Here is a 19,589-nt window from a genome sequence, read left to right as displayed (position 1 = left end):
CCATTGCATTTGGTGCATCGGTTTGAGTTCTCCACGGCGATACGTGGAAGTGAGAAGTTGAGAAGCTTATTACCCTTGGGTACTTGGTACCCCTAGAAGCTTGGTGGTGCCTCGGAGCTCAATCATTGTGGTGTAAAGCTCCGGGCAAGCGTCAGGGTCCCCAATTAAGTTGTGGGGATTGCCCCGAGACTTCTGGTCACCTCAAATACATATGCCATTGTGGTGAAGCTTCGTGGTGTTGTTGGGAGCCTCCAATTAAATTGTGGAGATTGCCCCAACCTTGTTTGTACGGCTTTGGAGACCGCCCTCAAGGGTCCCTTAGTGGAATCACGACATTTTGCATTGTGCGAGGGCGTGAGGAGATTACGGTGGCCTTAGTGGCATCTTGGGAAGCATTGTGCCTCCACACCGCTCCAACGGAGATTAGCATCCGCAAGGGTGTGAACTTCGGGATACATCATCGTCTCCGCGTGCCACGGCTATCTCTTACCCGAACCCTTTACTTATGAACTTTACTTTGTGATTGCCATATTGTTTCTTGTCATATATCTTGCTATCACTTAGTTGTTTATCTTGCTTAGCATAAGTTGTTGGTGCACATAGGTGAGCCTAGTTGTTTTAGGTTTTGTGCTTGACAAATTAAACGTTAGTTTTATTCCGCATTTGTTCAAGCCTAAACCGTAATTATTTTAAAGCACCTATTCACCCCCACCCTCTAGGCGAGATCCACGTCCTTTCAATTGGTATCAGAGCTAGGTATCTCTTTATTAGGTTTAACCACCTAGAGAGTAACGATGTCGACTAGGGGTTTAGGATTCTCTGACACTCTAAGTTTCGATGGCACAAATTTTGATGTTTGGGTAATTCGCATGCATAATCACTTTAGGGTCATGGACCCAAACTTGGAGCGAATTGTAGATATGGGTTTTTCTCCTCCAAAGGATTCTCAAAATATATCTTTAGAGGATGAGAAAAACTCTTATCTTGATGCTCAAGCTTCTAATGTGTTTTTTGATGCTTTGAGCAATATAGTTATATTTCAACTCATGCCATTCCAGGATGCTCATGAGTTGTGGACAAAGCTTCAAGATAAATATGGTATTTCCAAGATTTGTGGGAATGATTGTTCTCCCTCCACCTCCGGTCGTGTGGTCTTCTCAACATCATCTACTTCACCTACATGTGGATTGCCACAAGGTAATGATATGGTGAGTAGTGGAGATCATTGCAATGATGATAGTGGGCTTATTGTTGATGATCCTTCATCACTATATTATTGCAATGCTTCATCTTTTGGCGTTAACACTTCGAGCACTCTAAATGTTTTACATGCTTCTGTTGATAGTCCTTACATATCATGTAAAAACTGCTTGACTAAATCTCATGATGATATGCTTCCTATATCTTGTTGCCATGATAAAAATATATCTATTTCCTCGAGTTGTTGTGCTAACAATGTAGAGGAAATTCATCACTCCATGGAACAAGATGTGACATTGAATGATGCTTCAAGGGATCCTACATCATCATCTATTGTTACTCACTTTTGCCTTATGGCTAAGGCTTCAAAGGTATCTCCTACTTTGAATCCCAATATATCTCATGATGATGATGTTGATGATAATGCAGATGAGGATAATGATGAAGAGAGTGATAATATTGCATCCTTAAAAATTAAGGGTGAAATGATTTTTAAATCTCTTTATAAGAATAAACTTGCTTGTTCCAACTTCTTGGAAATCATGTCTATTTCCACTGAGGGGAAGAAATACATTGAAGAGTTGGAAGCTCATCTTGAGGAGCATGAGGCCACCATTGAGATAATGGAAGGTCATGAGCGTGATTACGCTAATGAGATCGCAGAGCTATCTCAAGCTCTTAAAAATGAATAAACCACTAAGGAATCTCTTGAGGAAACCTTTGCTCTAGAATTATTTAGATTAAAGGAATCCCATGATAGAGCTCCCGAGGTGGCTAATGATTTTAGAACTAAAAATGATAAGCTTGAAGTTGCACATGCTAAACTCCTTGAGGACAATGAGCACCTCGAAAATGGCTCAAGGGCTATTAAGAGTTCGCTCATCGAACTGACCGAGTCTCATGCTCAACTTGAAGCTTCATTTGCTAAAGATCTTGCCAAGGTGCCTTCTCCTCTTATTGCTAATGATGATGCTTGTGCTACTAAATCTACTTCTTGTGAAGCATCCATTTTAAAGGAGAATGTTGAGCTAAGCGCTCAACTTGAGTTGCTATCTAACAATTATGGGAAATTGGAAGAAAGTCATGTAATGCTCACAAGCTCTCATGATGATCTTCTAGCATCCCATAATGCGCTAAAATTAGCTCGTGAGGCTATTACTACCAAGGTAACATCAAGTGAGCCTCATGTGGACAATGGCACTACTTCTAGTCAAAATGATATATTGCCATGTGCTAGTCCTCGTAATTCTTCTACTCATAATGTTGCTGCCTCTTGTGATGAATTACTTTCCTAGCCTTGTTTCTCTAATAATGAAGCTTGTACTTCCTCTAGTACTTGTGTTGATACTAACCATGTAGAGGAAATCGAAGAGCTCAAGGCCCAAGTCACTTCTTTGACGAAAGACTTTTAAAAGAGTCATGAAGGGATGTCCACACTCAACAATGTCTTGTGTGGGCAAAAATCCCCGAATGACAAAGATGGACTTGGATTCAACTCCAACAAGAAGAATAAGTCCAAAAACTTCAAGAATAAGGGCCAAGAACAAGTCAAGAATTCGGCCAAGATTATTTGCTTCAAGTGCAAAATTGAAGGGCACCATGTTAGATCTTGCCCACTAAAGAAGAAGTCCCAAAGTCACAAGCAACAAGGGAAGCGACCACAAGTTCAATCACATACTCAACTACAAGTTGAAGAAAGGCCTCTTCCCAAGAAGACCCAAGCCAACACTCCTCATGTTGAGAAATCAATAGGGAAGAAATTAAAGGGTAGATGTTGCTACTTATGTCGTGAGAAGGGTCACTTCGCTTCTTCTTGCACGAGAGGTAATTTATCCAACCCAATCATTATTGATGATATCTATTCTCTTGGGAAGGATAAGGTTGGCAATTTGTTTGCCAAGTTTGTTCGTACTCAAAGTGGTGTCAAGAAAAGTACCATTTGGGTTGCCAAGCCTATTGTGACTAACCTCTTAGGACCCAACGTGGTTGGGGACCAACAAGCTCAAACTTGATCAATAGGTGATTGTGGAGGACATTGGAGACTTTGATACATAATGAAGAATTAAGGGGTCTTCATCATTCATATTATCTCAAGCCAAGTCATTTGGATTATCGAGTTTCTATCTTATATCCAATGTGCCTCCTTACGGTAACTTGTACTTAAACTGTTTACATTGTTAATTACTTTCCCCTTTGCATGTTGTGGTTTTGTACCTTGCATGTGTTTGTATATGTTCTGCTTCCAACTTTCTTATCTTGAGTAATCGAGTATGTGTATGTTGGTTTGCACATCATGTACATGTGAGTCTTGTATTGAGCCTTTTCGCATCTTGTTTGTATCTTTGTTGGCTCTTGTGAGAGATTAATGGATTATCCCATTGTGGGGGAGTGATGTGCTTTGCACACCTCACAATCCTATAAATGTGTATACATGGGTAATACCACTTAGTATTGATATTTAAAGATTATCTAGTTTCTATGTGGTATGTCTTACTCATGAGAAATTCAAATTCTATATGGTCCATTAATTATCTCTTGTTTTTTCTAATTTTCCACTTGTTAATATTGTTCGGTTATCACATTATGGGGGAGTAATATGCTATGTGCATATTACAAGCCTAGAAAATGTGTACATTTGAGGTATTGCCACTTAGTGTTGATATTGAAAATTATCTTGTTCCTAGGTGGCATGTTATCTCTACAAGTGTCATTTGCTTGCGTTTTAGGGGTAAAAGATGATGTTGGATATATTTGTGATCTACCAATGAGTATTATTTCCAAAATACTTCTTGTCCTTGACAATTGGTATTCCCATCATGTGGTAGAAATTGCTAATCATCTTTACATTGGATTTTGTGTTTCATTTGTCTTCCTTGCCTCTTGTGGATCTATTTTAACATGTCTAGTGTTTTTAAAGATATAGAGAAAGTGATGATCCCATCTTGTGTATTTTGTATTTAAATGCAAATTCTATATAATGCACATCCCTTGGGGGAGATATCCTATTTTCTTTAGAACACTCTCTTTATTCGACCACCATAAAATATTTTGATCCCCATCAAGTGTGTTGATGGGAGGCAAGTCTTGATCTTTATGATGCTTTGTGCCATCATGAAAATTTGTCGAGGGTTTCGTTTGTTTGGAACCTAGCTCTCTTTTGGAAACTAGATACCTCGTGTTTGTTTTCCTTCAGTTGGTATATTTTTTTCCTTTTATTTGGCATGTGTCAATGGATATCTCATTCCTTGAGGTATCTTTTAATTGATATGCTTCAAGTGATAGTTTTTTGTTTGGGATCTTATTATCACTTGATACCTTGTCTTTTGGTGACTTATCAACTTTGTGTTGAGTTGATTCTTGAGAGCCTTGAGCATGCATATTTACTATATTAGCTTCTTTTGCATGCTTTCTTTCCTTGACCCGATATATAGGGGAAACTCCACCTTGTCATAAATTGGCTAAACCATGCATGAAATTGAATTTCATATCAATATGCACATATTTATGTGGAGTTTGTCCTATGTATTGTTGGTTTTCTAACTCTTTGGTCCCAATGAGTTTGGGCACCATTTTGTTTGTTTGTTGTTCTAGGAACAAATGGAGATTCATTGGATGCTCGGCTCACCTACAAGGAAGGTGTTGACACCATGTGCTTAATGGAGCCAAGTTAGGATGATCAACGAACAACCATCTACTACATCAACCCAATGATGTCTCGGTGACAAGTATCTACTTCATGCATACATTCCTTGCAAGGCCCGAACATGTCTTCTTGGCTGAGCGGTACTACCATGGGTAGCCACGGTACTACCGCTGGAGATGTGTTACTACTGCACTCATGCAGTAGCACAACCGACACGGTACTATCGCATCCAGCACGTCAATATTTTTCTATTGCCGCTGGACGAACGGTACTACCACCCAGCGAACAGGAGTAAAATTTTACAACTGATGGCCAGGCGGTACTACCGTGATGACGTGCGGTACTACCGCGCCGTCGGGACCGCGAGGGGTTATACCCTCTTCTCGTGGTTCTGTCTCTCTCTCTCTCCAGGTTGCATCTTGGCATGAATCTCTTGATTCGTTCTTGTGGTACTTGTTTCCTTTCTCAAAGCATCCAAACGACGATGTCTTATTGCTAGTTGGGATGTCTTTGATATTCGTATGTTGGAAGTTCATATTGTACAATAAGAAAATACTAGGTCATGTGATATGCTTCCAAGCAAAGACCTTATTGATATATTTATGACTTCCTTTTTGATATCTTGTTTGTTCCTTCTTATAACCATTTCGTGTGTACATCCTTCTTTGTGGATATATATCATCATGATTGTCTTCTACCTAGAATCTTTTACACATGAGAGAAGTTACATCTCTAATTGATATCCTCTTTTCTTGCACGTCCACTGTTTCATTTCCTTTTTCCGTTTTTGGTGGCTTCGTGAAAGGATTTGTCTTGAGTGCATATCTTATATTCTTGCATCTTGATGCACTCTTTGGTGGTGAAGATTATTTTTCCTCATGCTTGTCTTGATGAGGGTTTTGCCATTTCGATTGGTATCCCTCCTCTTGACAAGGTTATTATTTCCTATCTTCACCATGGGTTGTCACAAGCGTTGGTTCTCAATTTGTTTTTTAGTAAGCTTGTGAACCCATTTTCTAGTAGTATGTGTGTGGGAAGGATATGTCTTGCACTTTGTTTCTCATTTCATCAAGACTATGTTGATGAGTAATGCTCATCCTTATCTTAGTCTTCTGAAGTGCTTTGCCATGACTCACACACATTATTTTGGTTGAGCCTATCTTAAGTTGCTTCTTTTACATGTTGCTCAACCATTTGTTTTGTGCAAGTGATATGCTTATTGTCTCATCTATATTCTTTCAATCATTGTGTGTTCTTATTAATTTTGCGGGAGCAACGATCCTATTTTGTGCACTTGTATCAAATACAAAAATCTCTTATTAGTGCACAAATCATGGGGAGCTTCTCTAGTTTTGATAAAACACTTCTTTATCTTTATCATAGTATCTTTTATTCATGTCGTTTGAAGGACCATGTGATTGTTTGTTCCATATGGTATCTTTTGATTGGTTGCTTCTATTTTGTATGTCTTTGTGCCATACGATCCTTCTTTTTCCAATCTTTGGGTCCTCAATATAGTTTGTTTTCCTCCAACTACTTATCATTGTATTTGTGTATTTCTTTGCACTCATTTGTTGAGAAGTACATACTTTTTGGAGGACCACCTACTATATTGGCTTTCTAAACTTTTCTTCCATTTTGGCAATCGATGCCAATGGGGGAGAAGTTTAGAGGATTTACTTTGGATATGTTTAGAGGGTTTTGCTTTTATTGCGTAAGCATTTACATCTTGCACGCATGCATTATTGCTTTGTATGTGTGCGCTTGGTTATGCTTATTTCCTTATATAAACTCTCTTGAAGTGATTGTCATCAATTACCAAAATGGGGGAGATTGTTAGAGCATACCTCTCCATATGTGGTTTTGGTAATTGATGAAAATTCCTATGGACTAATGGTTGCCTTAAGTTATATTTATAGGATTTGTCCATAGGCACTTCTTGAAGTCTATCTGTTGGGTTCAAGGAGTTTATATGATGACCAAGGTGGTATTCAAGGTATTATCCAAAGAATGGTCATAGAGACACAAGTTTGATCAAGATTGTCAGACAAAGAGTAAATCAAGATGATCAACACACAAAGCGTACAAGATGTACCGAGAGGGATCAAGTGATCCCATGGTATGGTAAGCATTGTCCATTACGTATTTGTGTACTAACACATGGTCTTCCTGGGAGTTCTATGTGCGGTTAGGTGTGTTTCCATGGGCTTGCGTCAAGAGGAAGATCTTATACAACCCATGGAGGATGACTTCAAGTGGGGCTCTCAAGTGAGTAACTTGATCGTATCGTTCATTGGGAGCTCAACCCATTTGCATCCTTGCATCATACTTCTTGGTTCATGGTTGGTGTTTTTATTTGTCAGTTTTAGAGCTTATGGTCATCTTCATGACAAGATCGAGTTCATCGAAAACGGAGTCCATATGCATCTTCTATGATGTTTTCGATGTTGGGAGTTTTTACCCGTCTTATTCGAAGAAGGGTTCTCACCATTTTATTATGTGCCTTTTATCACTTGATTATTATTTATATTTCTATCAAGATTGTGTTAGCCCATGTCGTTAGCTTTCCAACAAACTTGGTTTTGTTGAATTCGGAGTCCGTATGCGAAAGTTAGAGCAGTTTCAGTATCCAAAGGTAGTACCGCTAGTGGTGCCAACGGTAGTACCGCTCCTGTAGCGGTAGTACCACCCCTTGGGTCTAGATCTTGGAGTTCTTCGTGTTCTTCTTCGCTCTTCCTCTCATTTTCCTCCCTAGCATTAGTTGCTTTGGAGGGATTTGGGAGAGAAGGACTTGGGCACTCCGTGTGCCCTTGCCATTGCATTTGGTGCATCGGTTTGAGTTCTCCACGGCGATACGTGGAAGTGAGAAGTTGAGAAGCTTATTACCCTTGGGTACTTGCTACCCCTAGAATCTTGGTGGTGCCTTGGAGCTCAATCATTGTGGTGTAAAGCTCCGGGCAAGCGTCGGGGTCTCCAATTAAGTTGTGGAGATTGCCCCAAGCCTTGTGGTCACCTCGAAGACATATGCCATTGTGGTGAAGCTTCGTGGTGTTGTTGGGAGCCTCCAATTAAGTTGTGGAGATTTCCCCAACCTTGTTTGTACGGGTTCGGTGACCGCCCTTAAGGGTCCCTTAGTGGAATCACGGCATCTTGCATTGTGCGAGGGCGTGAGGAGATTACAGTGGACTTAGTGGCATCTTGGGGAGCATTGTGCCTCCACACCGCTCCAACGGAGATTAGCATCCGCAAGGGTGTGAACTTCGGGATACATCATCGTCTCCGCGTGCCTCGGTTATCTCTTACCCGAACCCTTTACTTATGCACTTTACTTTGTGATAGCCATATTGTTTCTTGTCATATATCTTGCTATCACTTAGTTGTTTATCTTGCTTAGCATAAGTTATTGGTGCACATAGTTGAGCCTAGTTGTTTTAGGTTTTGTGCTTGACAATTTAAACGTTAGTTTTATTCCGCATTTGTTCAAGCCTAAACCGTAATTATTTTAAAGCGCCTATTCACCCCCGCCCCCCTCTAGGCGACATCCACGTCCTTTCAGTGTGCTACATTGCACACCTCCGCCACCGGCAGCTCCGTCGCCGGCGAGATGCATGGTCGCAACAATTGCAGCACCGACGGCGAGCAGCGTTGCAACACCGACGCCTCCGGCCTCCTCTCGCTTGTGTGTTGCGTTGCAGCACCGATGCGAGCTGCTGGCGGCGACCTGTGTTGTAGCACCAACGCTTCCGGCCTTCTATCCCTAGGGCGAAGCACCAACACAAGCTCTCGATGGTGAGCTGCGTTGTAGCACTGATGTGAGATGTGGCCGCGTGCGGCAATTGCAGCATCGACGCCTCCAACCTTCTATCCTTGGGTGCAGGACCAGCATGAGTTGCCGGCGGCGAGCTACGTTGTAGCACCAGTGTGAGATTTGGTCGCTTCCGGCAACTACGCCTTTGTACTGGGTTGCAACACCGGCGAGGTGTGCGGCAACAACGACGATCATCGTTCCTCCCCGATTGCAACAACAATGGCACGGTGGTTGGTGTCTCTGGTTGTCCCTCACAGCAGCAACAATGGCAGCGGAGAAGAAAAGTCAAGGCCATGACGAGGAGCCGTACCTGAGTAAGCCACGGAGAAGAAAGGGGATCAGGTTCGGTGAAAAGATAAGGAATGAATGGTTCACGTTTGATAAGGAAAGAGTGGGCGGTGGGGGGCAAAGGGACACGTTGCAAGTGTTGGAAGCGGTTTATGCAGTATAAAATCGGTACAAACAAACCCAGTGGTTTCTTCGGTACGTAGTCTCGGAATCTGTGACTGAAAACCGGCCCCGGAATGGAGGAATCCTCGGAGTTGAAGATGCGAAGCTGTTGAGTACTCCCTCCGTCCAGGTTTATTGGGCCTCCCAACAGAAACTCCGGTACCAAGAAAAAAGTTAATGCTTATAACTCGGGATTTGACGCTAAAAATGCATTGTTCTGGGAACGCCAACAGCCAACCAGAGCAACTTGTAATTATGGCATGCAACCAGTGGCAGGTTTTGCTTTTTCACTTGGCCAATCACCCTCACGTCTAGCACTAGAGGAGTAATTATTGGGTGGTGCATGCAGCTAATGACGTCGTTGCCTAACCAATGGTGCGCGCATACAGCGGAAGAATCGAGGGAAATTTACTGTAAATATTAAGGAGCCTTAGGGCATCTCCAATGATCGTATGATCATCATTGGTAAAATTGTCACATAGATGATTTTGATGACATGGCACATAATAAAAGAAGAGAGAGAATGAAACCGTATGAACTTGAAGCAACGGTTCATGCACAAGCTCCGAGGCAAACATGGTTATTTCTTCAACATTTAGTGGACTCACTTAGTTATTTTACATACGGTTAACATACACTCTATTGAAGAGCTTGTATGATGTGCTGTTGATTGATGATGTGGACACTTATATTGAACATACGGACTGTTGGAGATGCTCTTACAAAAATGAAACGTAGTTGGTTTGCTGAGAGGCCTAATAAACCCGGACGGAGGGAGTACATATACTTACTTTTGTCTCTTGCTCTCCTTGTGCGACAGATGTCACTGTATTCATTCAAGCACTAGCAGGCGCGGTCAACGTAGTTGGTTTGCTGAGAGGCCTAATAAACCCGGACGGAGGGAGTACATATACATACTTTTGTCTCTCGCTCTCCTTGTGCGACAGATGTCACTGTATTCATTCAAGCACTAGCAGGCGCGGTCATCCCCCGTGGACTTGAAAGAGCAAAATGTGCAGATACGGTGTCCTGTCTTAAAGCTTATCTGCACGGAGCAGGGAGCACTCACTTTCACATGCTTGTGCAGGTTCGGCTTGGCGCTGCCTCCCAAGAAGAATTACCACAAACTTTCTTGTAGCATCTCTCTAGAAACAAGCCCTTTGTGCTGTATTTGTGGCGTCTCCTTCAGCCTTGTATGAGAAGTTGAGAACTTGTCCGCTTGTACCTGCCCAAGCAAATGTCGTGCTAGTTTCTTCCTGATTATTGCAGATGATTAACTGTTTTCCGTGGAAGTTCTTGTAAGCCAAAGAGAGTCTAATGGACAAGGGGTCGGGTCCGTGAGCAGGCCGGCCGTACTTTTGAAACTGAAAGAAGCAAGATGTGACATTATGTACTTGAAAGTACGTACCTTCCATTATAGCGCTCATCAGCGTACTAAACGAGCCATTCTGCCTTGTGTCGTTGTCTCGTAGACAAGGGGTCGGGTCCTCAGCGCAATAGACCGTCCCCGAATCGGGGGAATCTCCGGGGCAACAAGACGCTGAGACAACGTAGCCGAGGAGCCCCCTGCCAGGCAACCCGATTGTCACCAAGTGTGTGCAAGGCATGCCATCTCTCTCTGCCATGATCGTTACTGCGCCATCACCCTGCATGGGCTTCGGATCACAGAATTGCCGACATGGGCCACCCGCCTTCTCGGAGCACCCATTGTGTTGGCCTGATAAGATTGTTCCTAAAACCCTCCCGTACGTACGCCCCTCATCCACGAGGTTGCCGTTTCGAGGCTCCTGCCGCTGTGCATGGCTTCATGGGGATCGGGAGCCATTTTCACTGTACCGATTGCAACGCCATCACTGCCGCGCACATCGGCACATGCATGCCTCCTACTCCAAGAGGACGCGCGTGTGTATGTGTGGAGATAAATGTTACTCTAGATTAGCCAACAGGTTCGTCTCTCCAGTGTTGCTCGTGCTTATAAACTGCGGCCCCTTCCACGGCGCACTATATACCCGGAGATCGCACGGCTCGTCGTCGTCGCCGCCGCCATGTCGTCGGCGGCGTCTCCCCTGGCTCTCGGCGGCCTCCACGAGCGGCTCGGCTACGTGCAGTGCCGGTTCTGCGCCACCATCTTGCTGGTACGTAACGTACGTGCCGCTTGGCTCTCGTCCCGTGCAGGTAATGCGCAGGCGCTCGCCTAAACGCGTACGTGCAGGTGAGCGTGCCGTGCAGCGGCCTTCTCAAGATGGTGGCCGTGCAGTGCGGCCGCTGCGCCGGCATCCTCTCCGTCAGCGTGGCTTCTCCCCCTCCACCGTCGCCGCCGCCGTCCGTCGAGCTGCCTCTGCAGGTCAGCCCTTTGCTTCCCAACTTGCTTTTGATGGGCAACATATGTATAGGACACTGATGTGTGGAACAGGAGCTGGGCGTTGATCCACCACCGAGAGAATGGTCGGACGAAAGCAGCGCCGGCGACAACGACGACGACGACGACGACGGGGAGGGAGAGGTCGTGGAGAAGAGTGCCACTGCCGTCAACAAACGTAGACAAACTTACGCGTCTTTTCTTGTGCACCGGCAGACGGATCATGAGCTATGCGTGCTAAGCATACATATGCTTCTTTTGCAGCGCCGGTGAGGAAGCAGCGGACGCCGTCAGCGTACAACTGTTTCATCAAGTAAGAAAATGGGCATGCAGCCATAGCATTTGCCAAACATTTTCATGTGGGAGGCCATTTTTTTTAAACATATTCACCATGTTCTCAGGGAAGAGATAAAGAGGATCAAAGCCATGGAGCCTGACATCACCCACAAAGAAGCATTCAGCACGGCCGCTAAAAACGTAGGCATTCATGTCTCCACTGAAAAACCAGCTTCTAAATCATCTTTTGATGTAGCTTCATCCAAACTTCGATCTTGTGATTTGGAAATTATAATTGGTTTGTTGTGATGCAGTGGGCTCACTTACCCAGAATTCAGCACAAGGAGGGAGACTGATGAATGCTGCCGGCGACATATGCAAACTGCCAAAGGAGTGGAAATAGTTTCCATGCAAGTCAAGTGAATCCTCTTTCAAGCAGAGTGGTTTGCCTCTGTTACCCAAGTAGCCAAGTCTGATATATTCTGTGACAACATAACTAGTACTCCCTCTGTAAATGTAAACTTAGTGATCTAAAGCGTCTTATATGACAGAGGTGTATGAGATAACCCACATGATTAACCAAGTAAGTATGGTTTGACAGCACCTTTGTTAAACTGTGCAGGATGTTATAAGCAATTAGGCTGATTTCATGAAACCTCAGGCAGTAAGTTCTATTGAGCACAGATAACCATATAGCTTCTTTAAAATTTGACCAACATATATGATTCTTCTGTTGTTCTGCGTCAGTACAAAAATTGAAACATGACAGGAAACGTCGCATTTAGTTTACATTACACAAAGACCCCAAACTTCTATTTGTGATCCAAGCTTGTGGTTGAAGCATCACTCTTTTGACGCTGGCATCAGCCGGAGCCTTTCCTCAGAAGGACCTTTTGTCGGATCCTTCTCCTCCGATAGAAGGGCCTGCAAGTCACTCCCATTTGCCAGGCTGTTGAACTCCACTGATTTGGAGGGCAGAGCAGGATAGCGCCGCTGGCAAAGGGTCATAAGCCTCTTGATCGACTGAAGGTACTTGCGAGTGGTCTCGTCATTCATAATATGAGCCACACTGTTCGTGTAAATCTTCTCTCGTGCAGAACGCTCGTGGATACCAACCATAGTGACTCCAATAGGCCATGGGGCGTTCCCAATGGCCAGCTTGATGTATTGGTCCATTGCTTGCAAATAATCACGCTTCATGCAGCAGTCCACAATAAAGAGCAATGCTTTACGGATGTCATCAGGAAGAACCTAAACACAGAAGCAATAATTGGTGTCAGAAATACCAAGCAGTACGCGGTTAGGAGAGGGTGAACATAACATATGCATGAAAGGTACAACACAAAGTTCATCAGCATTCTTCAGAATTCAGATGTGAGCATCACAATTCAGCATGAGCATGTTCTTTAATGAGAGAGTGAATCCATGGAGAAGCAACAAGTAGTTTAAGAGGAAGCTGAATCAATAAACAGGAACTAGAATATGTGGAAAGTCCAACTTAGTACTGCCTTTTTTTTAGAATCAGAAAATCTGGGCCAGGTAGCTAGCTACTCCTACATAACAATGAATCAGGAACCACAGTGTATGCCAGAAAATGCACAGATGAAGAATGACAAAAAAGAACCGAAAATTGAAATGGGTTTGAAAAATAGGTTAACCGTTTGTTTTGAGTCAGGCCTTGAAAGTTCAGTTGATAGTAAACACTTGAGCCCCAGGCTACAAGAGTTTCCAATGAAATTGTTTTCATCATTTTGGCAAGAGCACCCTCCCAGTTGACAGTAAACACTAAACACTTGAGCCCCAGGCTAGAAGAATTTCCAACGAAATTGTTTTCATCATTTTTTAAAAGAGCACCCTCCCTACAATAGGGATGGACTGATTATATGTGTTTCCTGGTCCAGCCGTACATATACTCTTTACACGTATAAGAGCTATATTAAATTTGAAATTAACATCAACACGAAAATACCAAGCATACAGTCAAGGCCCATTACACTACTCAGAGTACATGGTTTTTAATTTGCATATCCAACATATAATGGATCAATTAGTTAATAAGAAGTATACTGCAAAAATGAGAGGATTTTTAACTAGATATATTATGATTTATAGTGAAGAAGTAATAACAAAACTGTGTGATCCTTGGCAGAATAAAACGGATATAAAGGAGCAGATGCAACAATGTTGTGCAAAATCAATGTAAGTTTAGCATCACACTAACTAGGAAGCAGCCTACCAGGTGTCATGGATATACAAGACATTTCATAAAAAAGTCATATCATTACAACTTTATAAGCTGGCCTAAGGTACAGAATATATAGTGATCCTCTGGCACTACCAGGATGGACTCTATCATAGAAGTTCATAAGCTTCGTTGAATCTCAAGCAAATGCGCTTTACATAATCATAAGATCTTAGTGAGATAGACTTTAGTCAAATGGTCATAAGAAACTACGTAAATACAGCCAGGTTACAGCACAAACATTAGATGACTATTTATAACTATCTTCCATCATTACATTCAACAGATGGCCAGATGTAGGTCCCTTTTCCTTAAAAAATTATTTATGTGATGTTGCTCCGGTTACCATTATTTTGGTCCGGGTATACATGCATAATTTATATGTAAAATATGTATGACAATGACCATCTCTTTGATCATTTTCCTTTGCAAAATACTCTATGACTTGTTGAGGCTGCAATGCAAGAACTAAAAAGGACCTGAGCAAAAGTTTGAAATTATATCGGATGTCAAGTTTTGCCATCTCCTATTTCTAATACAACTCTAGTCCTACAATAGCACTTGTCACTTTACCCGTGATTCTGAATTTTTTAGGCACATCATGTTATCGAAAGCACATTTTAAATTCCAATTCACCTCACTCTTGCACAATTACTTTAATTCGTAACTGGATAAAAGTAACATCACACAATTTAAGCAACCAGCTGACAGAACACAAAAATATTCTCACCTTCTTCCTGCAGAACTCAAACAGTGGACTGAGATACCGCGCACACTGCTTGAACGTTGCAAACATTGACTTCCCCTTTGCCGTCCGCTTCTCCAGCTCTGTCATATCATCCAGCTCCTGGTTCCACTCATTGAGCAACCTCTTGAAGAAGACTAAGATCTTGTCTTCGTCACAAAGCTCCTCAAATTTGGTCTTCATTCGCTTCGAGTCCTTGTCTGCATCAGCATCATCCCCACTCCTCCGGGCATCCCCATCCCCTTCATCCACATCGTCTCCCAGGGCGCCACCCTCGCCGCCATCACCAGCACCTACACGCTTGCCCTTGCCCTTGCCATAGGCGTCTCGACCGGCCTTCTGCCTCATGCGGAGCTCAATCATGTCACGGAGGAAATCGTTGGTCTGCCCCTCTGTCATCTCGAGGTCGTCAATGTCGTCGATCGCCCCGGACTTGAGCACGAGCTTGAGGCGATCAAGGCGGTCGGCGTCATCCTCCCCAAATAACGTGACCGGCTCGCGGAGCACCCGGAGGCGCCGCATGACTTCGTTCCGCGGGAGGACGAGCTCGTCAATGCGGCGCTCCTCGGAGTGGAGCGTATCCTCCGGCGTGGCCTTCTTCCCCGCGAGGGCGGGTGGAACAGAGGCCGCGGCGGCGGAGGAGCTAGGGTTAGGGTTCCCGTCCCCGGCCTGGGCGGGGTCGGCGTTGGAGTTGGTAGGGTCGGAGGCGGCGGAGGAGTTGGGGGCGGGCACAGAAGTAACCTTGGCGGGGATCTGGCGGCGCTTCTGGAGCTGCTTCTCCTCCAGCTCCGACCGCCGGACAAAGTTCTTACCGCCGAAGTCGGCCGTTGCCGCCTTCCGCTTCTTCTCCAGCTCCCTCCTCAGGAGATCCATCTCGACGGCGATGCAGCGCAAGGCTCCTCGCCGCTTCCCGGAGACGGAGATGGAGGCAGAGGTTGGGAGGCGGCGCCGGTGTGGCTTTCTGGCACGGGAGTACTCCTGACACGACGGCCACGACTACTCTCAGCCTCCGGTACACACCAGAGAGATTCTGCTTTTTTCTAAAAAAACGGAGAGATTTTGTTGAGTTTTGGTCCTTTGAATAGACCTGGGCATCAGATCTGGCCAAACGGGCCCGGTAAATCGGGCCGGCCCGACAGCCCGCGTGTCTGGCACGACACGGGTTAATCGTGCTCGGGCCCGACACGAAGCACGCCTCAGGCCGTGCCTGGGCATGGAGGCTGGGCACGGGCCGACACGGCACGACCCGTTTATGCGGCACAGCGTGTTAATCGGACCAACATGCCAGCCTGTTTGATAACCGGGTCATGTCTGGGCCTGGAGGCACAGCACACGGGTCGGCCCGACACGACCCGACTAATAAACGTGCCTGGGCGGGGCCGTGCCGTGCCAGCCTGTTTGGCCAGCTCTGCTAGACATGTGCAGCCCGGCCCAGACGTCTAGGCATGAAAATTTCGGGCCGGGCTCATGCCTAAAAACTGAGCCCGAGGGTTGGGCCGGGCCGGGTTTGGGCTTATGAAAAGGCAGTTTTTGGTTGTAGCCGGGTCATGTCGGGTTTTTCTTGGCTTGGGTTGGGTTCGGGTCTAATTTATTAGGCCCGACAGTTAGGCCGGGCCGGGCTCAGGTCTGGATTTTTCAGCATCAATTTTTTTACCTGGCCCAACCCGATATAAGCCTAGGTATACCTTTGAACGAACAAACGTGGCCAAATGGGTTGGTCTTGGTGTGTTGGCTCATAGCTCACGTGCCCAGTCAATGGTGCATGTGGCCCGACACGTTTATAATTGGGTTGTGTCGTCATGTGGCCCGTCTAGGGTCATGTGTGGATGTAAGGTGGACACGAGTGTCGACCACGACACGACCAGTTTAATTTTTTTATCTTTTTATATTATACAACCCAATAGACTAAAGACATACCCAAAACAACTTAATAGGTTGAATTCTATGAGGGCGAGCAAACTTGACGTACCTTCGGGCTGGCCCGTTTACTAAAGGATCGTGCCTGGGTTGGGGAGCTAGGCACGTGTGTCAGTTCGTGTAGTTGGCGTGCCTAAGAGGGCCGTGTCGCGTCTGGCCTGTATAACCTAGGTTGGGCCAAATTGACCTATTTGGCCAGGTTGAACATACTAGTAATTCATGCACATACAACACATGTGTAGTCACATGAATAAATTTTCTTATTTCATTAATGGTAGTCATGTTTGCTTGTTTGATTGTGGGTTCTTGGGAATAAACTATTTTGTTGTCTATGAGTAATTGATAGGCTTTTTTGAACTGTGAATGACTATGGGAGAATTTCCTACAACCTTTCTATATTAAAATAGTAAAGAGCACAAGGCATATAATCAGATTTTACATGGACATGTTAGAAGAGGGTTAGGCATCCTACCTATCTAACAGTCAGCAAGACCACTATCCTACAGAGATAAATCAAGGGGGGTCGTACAGTCTATCCATGCTCTAGAGCAAAGCAGCAACGACTCCAAGTAAGAACCTCATGAGCTCAATGCACATTAGCAGAGAAGGTTGTGATGAAGTCGTGCACACCCTCTTTGGATCTGTGTTTCAGCGCGACAAAGTCTTCCTTGGACCTCCTCTGTAACGACTAAGATGCGGTCCTTTCCGATTTAGGGAACGAGGCCCCGAATTGGAAAGAAGCGCATCTAAGCGTTTTGCAAGCACGATAACATAGCACATACATAATAATAGTAGAATGAAAACAAGGGATTCAACTGCCATCTCATAAATATATCAGAGTTACATCACGCATCCAAACAAGATAGTTCCGCTACGGACTACAGAACATGAGAAATGACCATGCTACCCTGCATGCTTGCCCACGATCACGACCATGCCTCAGTCTTCTGGATAGTTCACGTACAGGCGGTCGTTCTCCTCATCGTACTGCCACGCCAGCTGCGTGCCGTCAGGATCACCTGTCTCGGGGGTATTTGTACCTGTTGGTGTTTTGAAGGAATCTGTGAGCCACGGGGACTCACCAATCTATGACCTCGGTGCCCGAACTAGTCAAGTTATTATATTATGTTCAAGTTATCTATAAACCGGATATTAACAAGTATTCCAAGTTGCCACATAACCGCGGGCACGGCTTTCTGAAAGATTAAAACCCTGCAGGGGTGCTCCAACTAGTCCATCACAAATGGTCACGGGCCGCCATGTAATCCTCTATCACGAATCTCGTGATCTCATCGGATTCCTTAGAGGAAAACCTCAACTCTGGGGAGAACCAAAGCTTCACCGGGATTCCTATACGCAAGATATATTGCTAAGGTAAGACAAGACTAGCAGGACCTCCCGTCGTGTCGACGACCCCGATAAGAGCCGCGTATCACAGTCTTAGGACACGTCAGATGAGCGACGTGTACAGTGGCCTGGTAGAAATCTCTCAAGTTGCCCCGAGTTGGCCCCGCACAGTGCTCTAGTTTGGACCAACACTCATGAGGAGCACTGGCCCGGGTTGTTGATTAAATTCCTCGAGGAGGCCATTCCCTATGCAGATTATTATTCAGTGATTAGCAAATTAACACCAAGGTTGGGTCCTGCCGGACAAGTCTTAACACTACGCGATTTATCAAGGGGGTCCCCATAACAACCCTGAACGTGTTAGGAGCGATCAGTTATGGAATCAAACACCGGTAGCCGATAACTGTGGCGGCAATAACGAAACAAAGCACCCGGCAAAAGGCTAGGCCTTCCGTTATTTACCAAGTATATAGGTTCATTAATTAAATAAAAGATTAATATAATGATATCAAACTCATGTTATCACATGAGACAATTGCACCTGCAACTAGCAACGCTAACATTAGTAGCTGAGCAAAGCCTACTTAGCCATTCAAGATTTGCTAGGAAGGGATAAGTGTTTGGGTTTCATGGCAATATCAGGAGGCAATTATTTCAGTGGTAGGCACCGAGCATATGATGAAGAAAGGTAATCTAGCATAACAAGTCTAGACATGGAATCAAGGTCATATCATCTTGCCTGTGATATCCTCAGCTTGGAACTGCTCTTGTTCGTCCTGCACGTACTCTCCCAGATCCATGTACTCGTTCTCCGATCCCGGTGCTACCCAACATAAAAATAGCATCCAATGAACAACAACACCTCAAGATGCAACAAGCACATGATGCATGAGATGAAAATGAACATGCATCTCTATTCTAGTCATTAGCACAACCATGAGAAGTAAATACAAGTTCCTGGACATAACTGTACTCTAAGATATCTTGACATGCATGAGGATGACATGAACAGATGCTTCACGCGAAAACGATACAAAACCATATAAAGAACGTTACAAACGGAGCTACGGATCAACGGGAAACAACGAAACAAGAAATAGAGTCCTACGTGTCAAATCCATCTCAACACACCCCAATGCATACTTCTGGTATTCCCAGGTTGCCAAGACATAAAACAAACCAACATGGATGGGGTGGTGCAAGGAATATCACCACACCATCATCTATGCTCTCACAAACATCAAAACATCAAAACTATACCATCTGCCATAAACAGCATCATAGCAGTTTGAGGGCTACATGCAAAGCACCTACAGCGACCCAAATATGCCAAATAAGATATGTGGCACAAGCTATCCAAGAGTACCACAAGCACAAGCAAAAATATAATGCAAAGGTGTTTCACACAGAAAGTTACACAGTTTCTAACTTGGCCAAAAATATCAGTTTTCAAGGACTTAGTGAAAATTCCAGATTCTCACTAGTTGTTTATGCTCTGAAGCATTTTGAGAGCACCCAAAACAATATCTACAGGACTCCAAATGGAACGAAAATTTACAAGGAGCTAGAAAAACACAAAATCTACAATTTTCTATTTGATAT

At 44.4% G+C, this 19,589-nt stretch overlaps 2 protein-coding genes across 2 annotated transcripts; one reads left to right on the top strand and one right to left on the bottom strand.

Moving 5' to 3' along the window:
* The first annotated feature begins 11,146 nt into the window (after nt 1-11,146).
* Nucleotides 11,147-12,228, top strand: LOC123425941 (protein YABBY 7-like). The gene is made up of 6 exons (XM_045109706.1): nt 11,147-11,236; nt 11,314-11,445; nt 11,515-11,638; nt 11,725-11,773; nt 11,862-11,937; nt 12,051-12,228. Exons 1-6 carry the CDS (start codon nt 11,147-11,149, stop codon nt 12,090-12,092), a joined length of 513 nt encoding a protein of 170 aa, XP_044965641.1. The 3' UTR covers nt 12,093-12,228.
* A 153-nt stretch (nt 12,229-12,381) lies between these two features.
* Nucleotides 12,382-15,765, bottom strand: LOC123425621 (pre-mRNA-splicing factor 18). Its single transcript, XM_045109313.1, has 2 exons — nt 14,709-15,765; nt 12,382-12,987 (listed from the first exon to the last, which is right to left on the bottom strand). The coding sequence occupies exons 1-2, from the start codon at nt 15,594-15,596 to the stop codon at nt 12,580-12,582; spliced, it is 1,296 nt and encodes a 431-aa protein (XP_044965248.1). The 5' UTR covers nt 15,597-15,765; the 3' UTR covers nt 12,382-12,579.
* Between the last annotated feature and the right edge of the window lie 3,824 nt (nt 15,766-19,589).

Source organism: Hordeum vulgare, chromosome 2H (genome assembly GCF_904849725.1).
Source record: "Hordeum vulgare subsp. vulgare chromosome 2H, MorexV3_pseudomolecules_assembly, whole genome shotgun sequence".
In the NCBI taxonomy this organism is placed as follows: Eukaryota; Viridiplantae; Streptophyta; class Magnoliopsida; order Poales; family Poaceae; genus Hordeum; species Hordeum vulgare.
The sequence above is the reverse complement of the archived record's forward strand: the minus strand, read 5'-3'. Positions and strand labels throughout refer to the sequence as shown.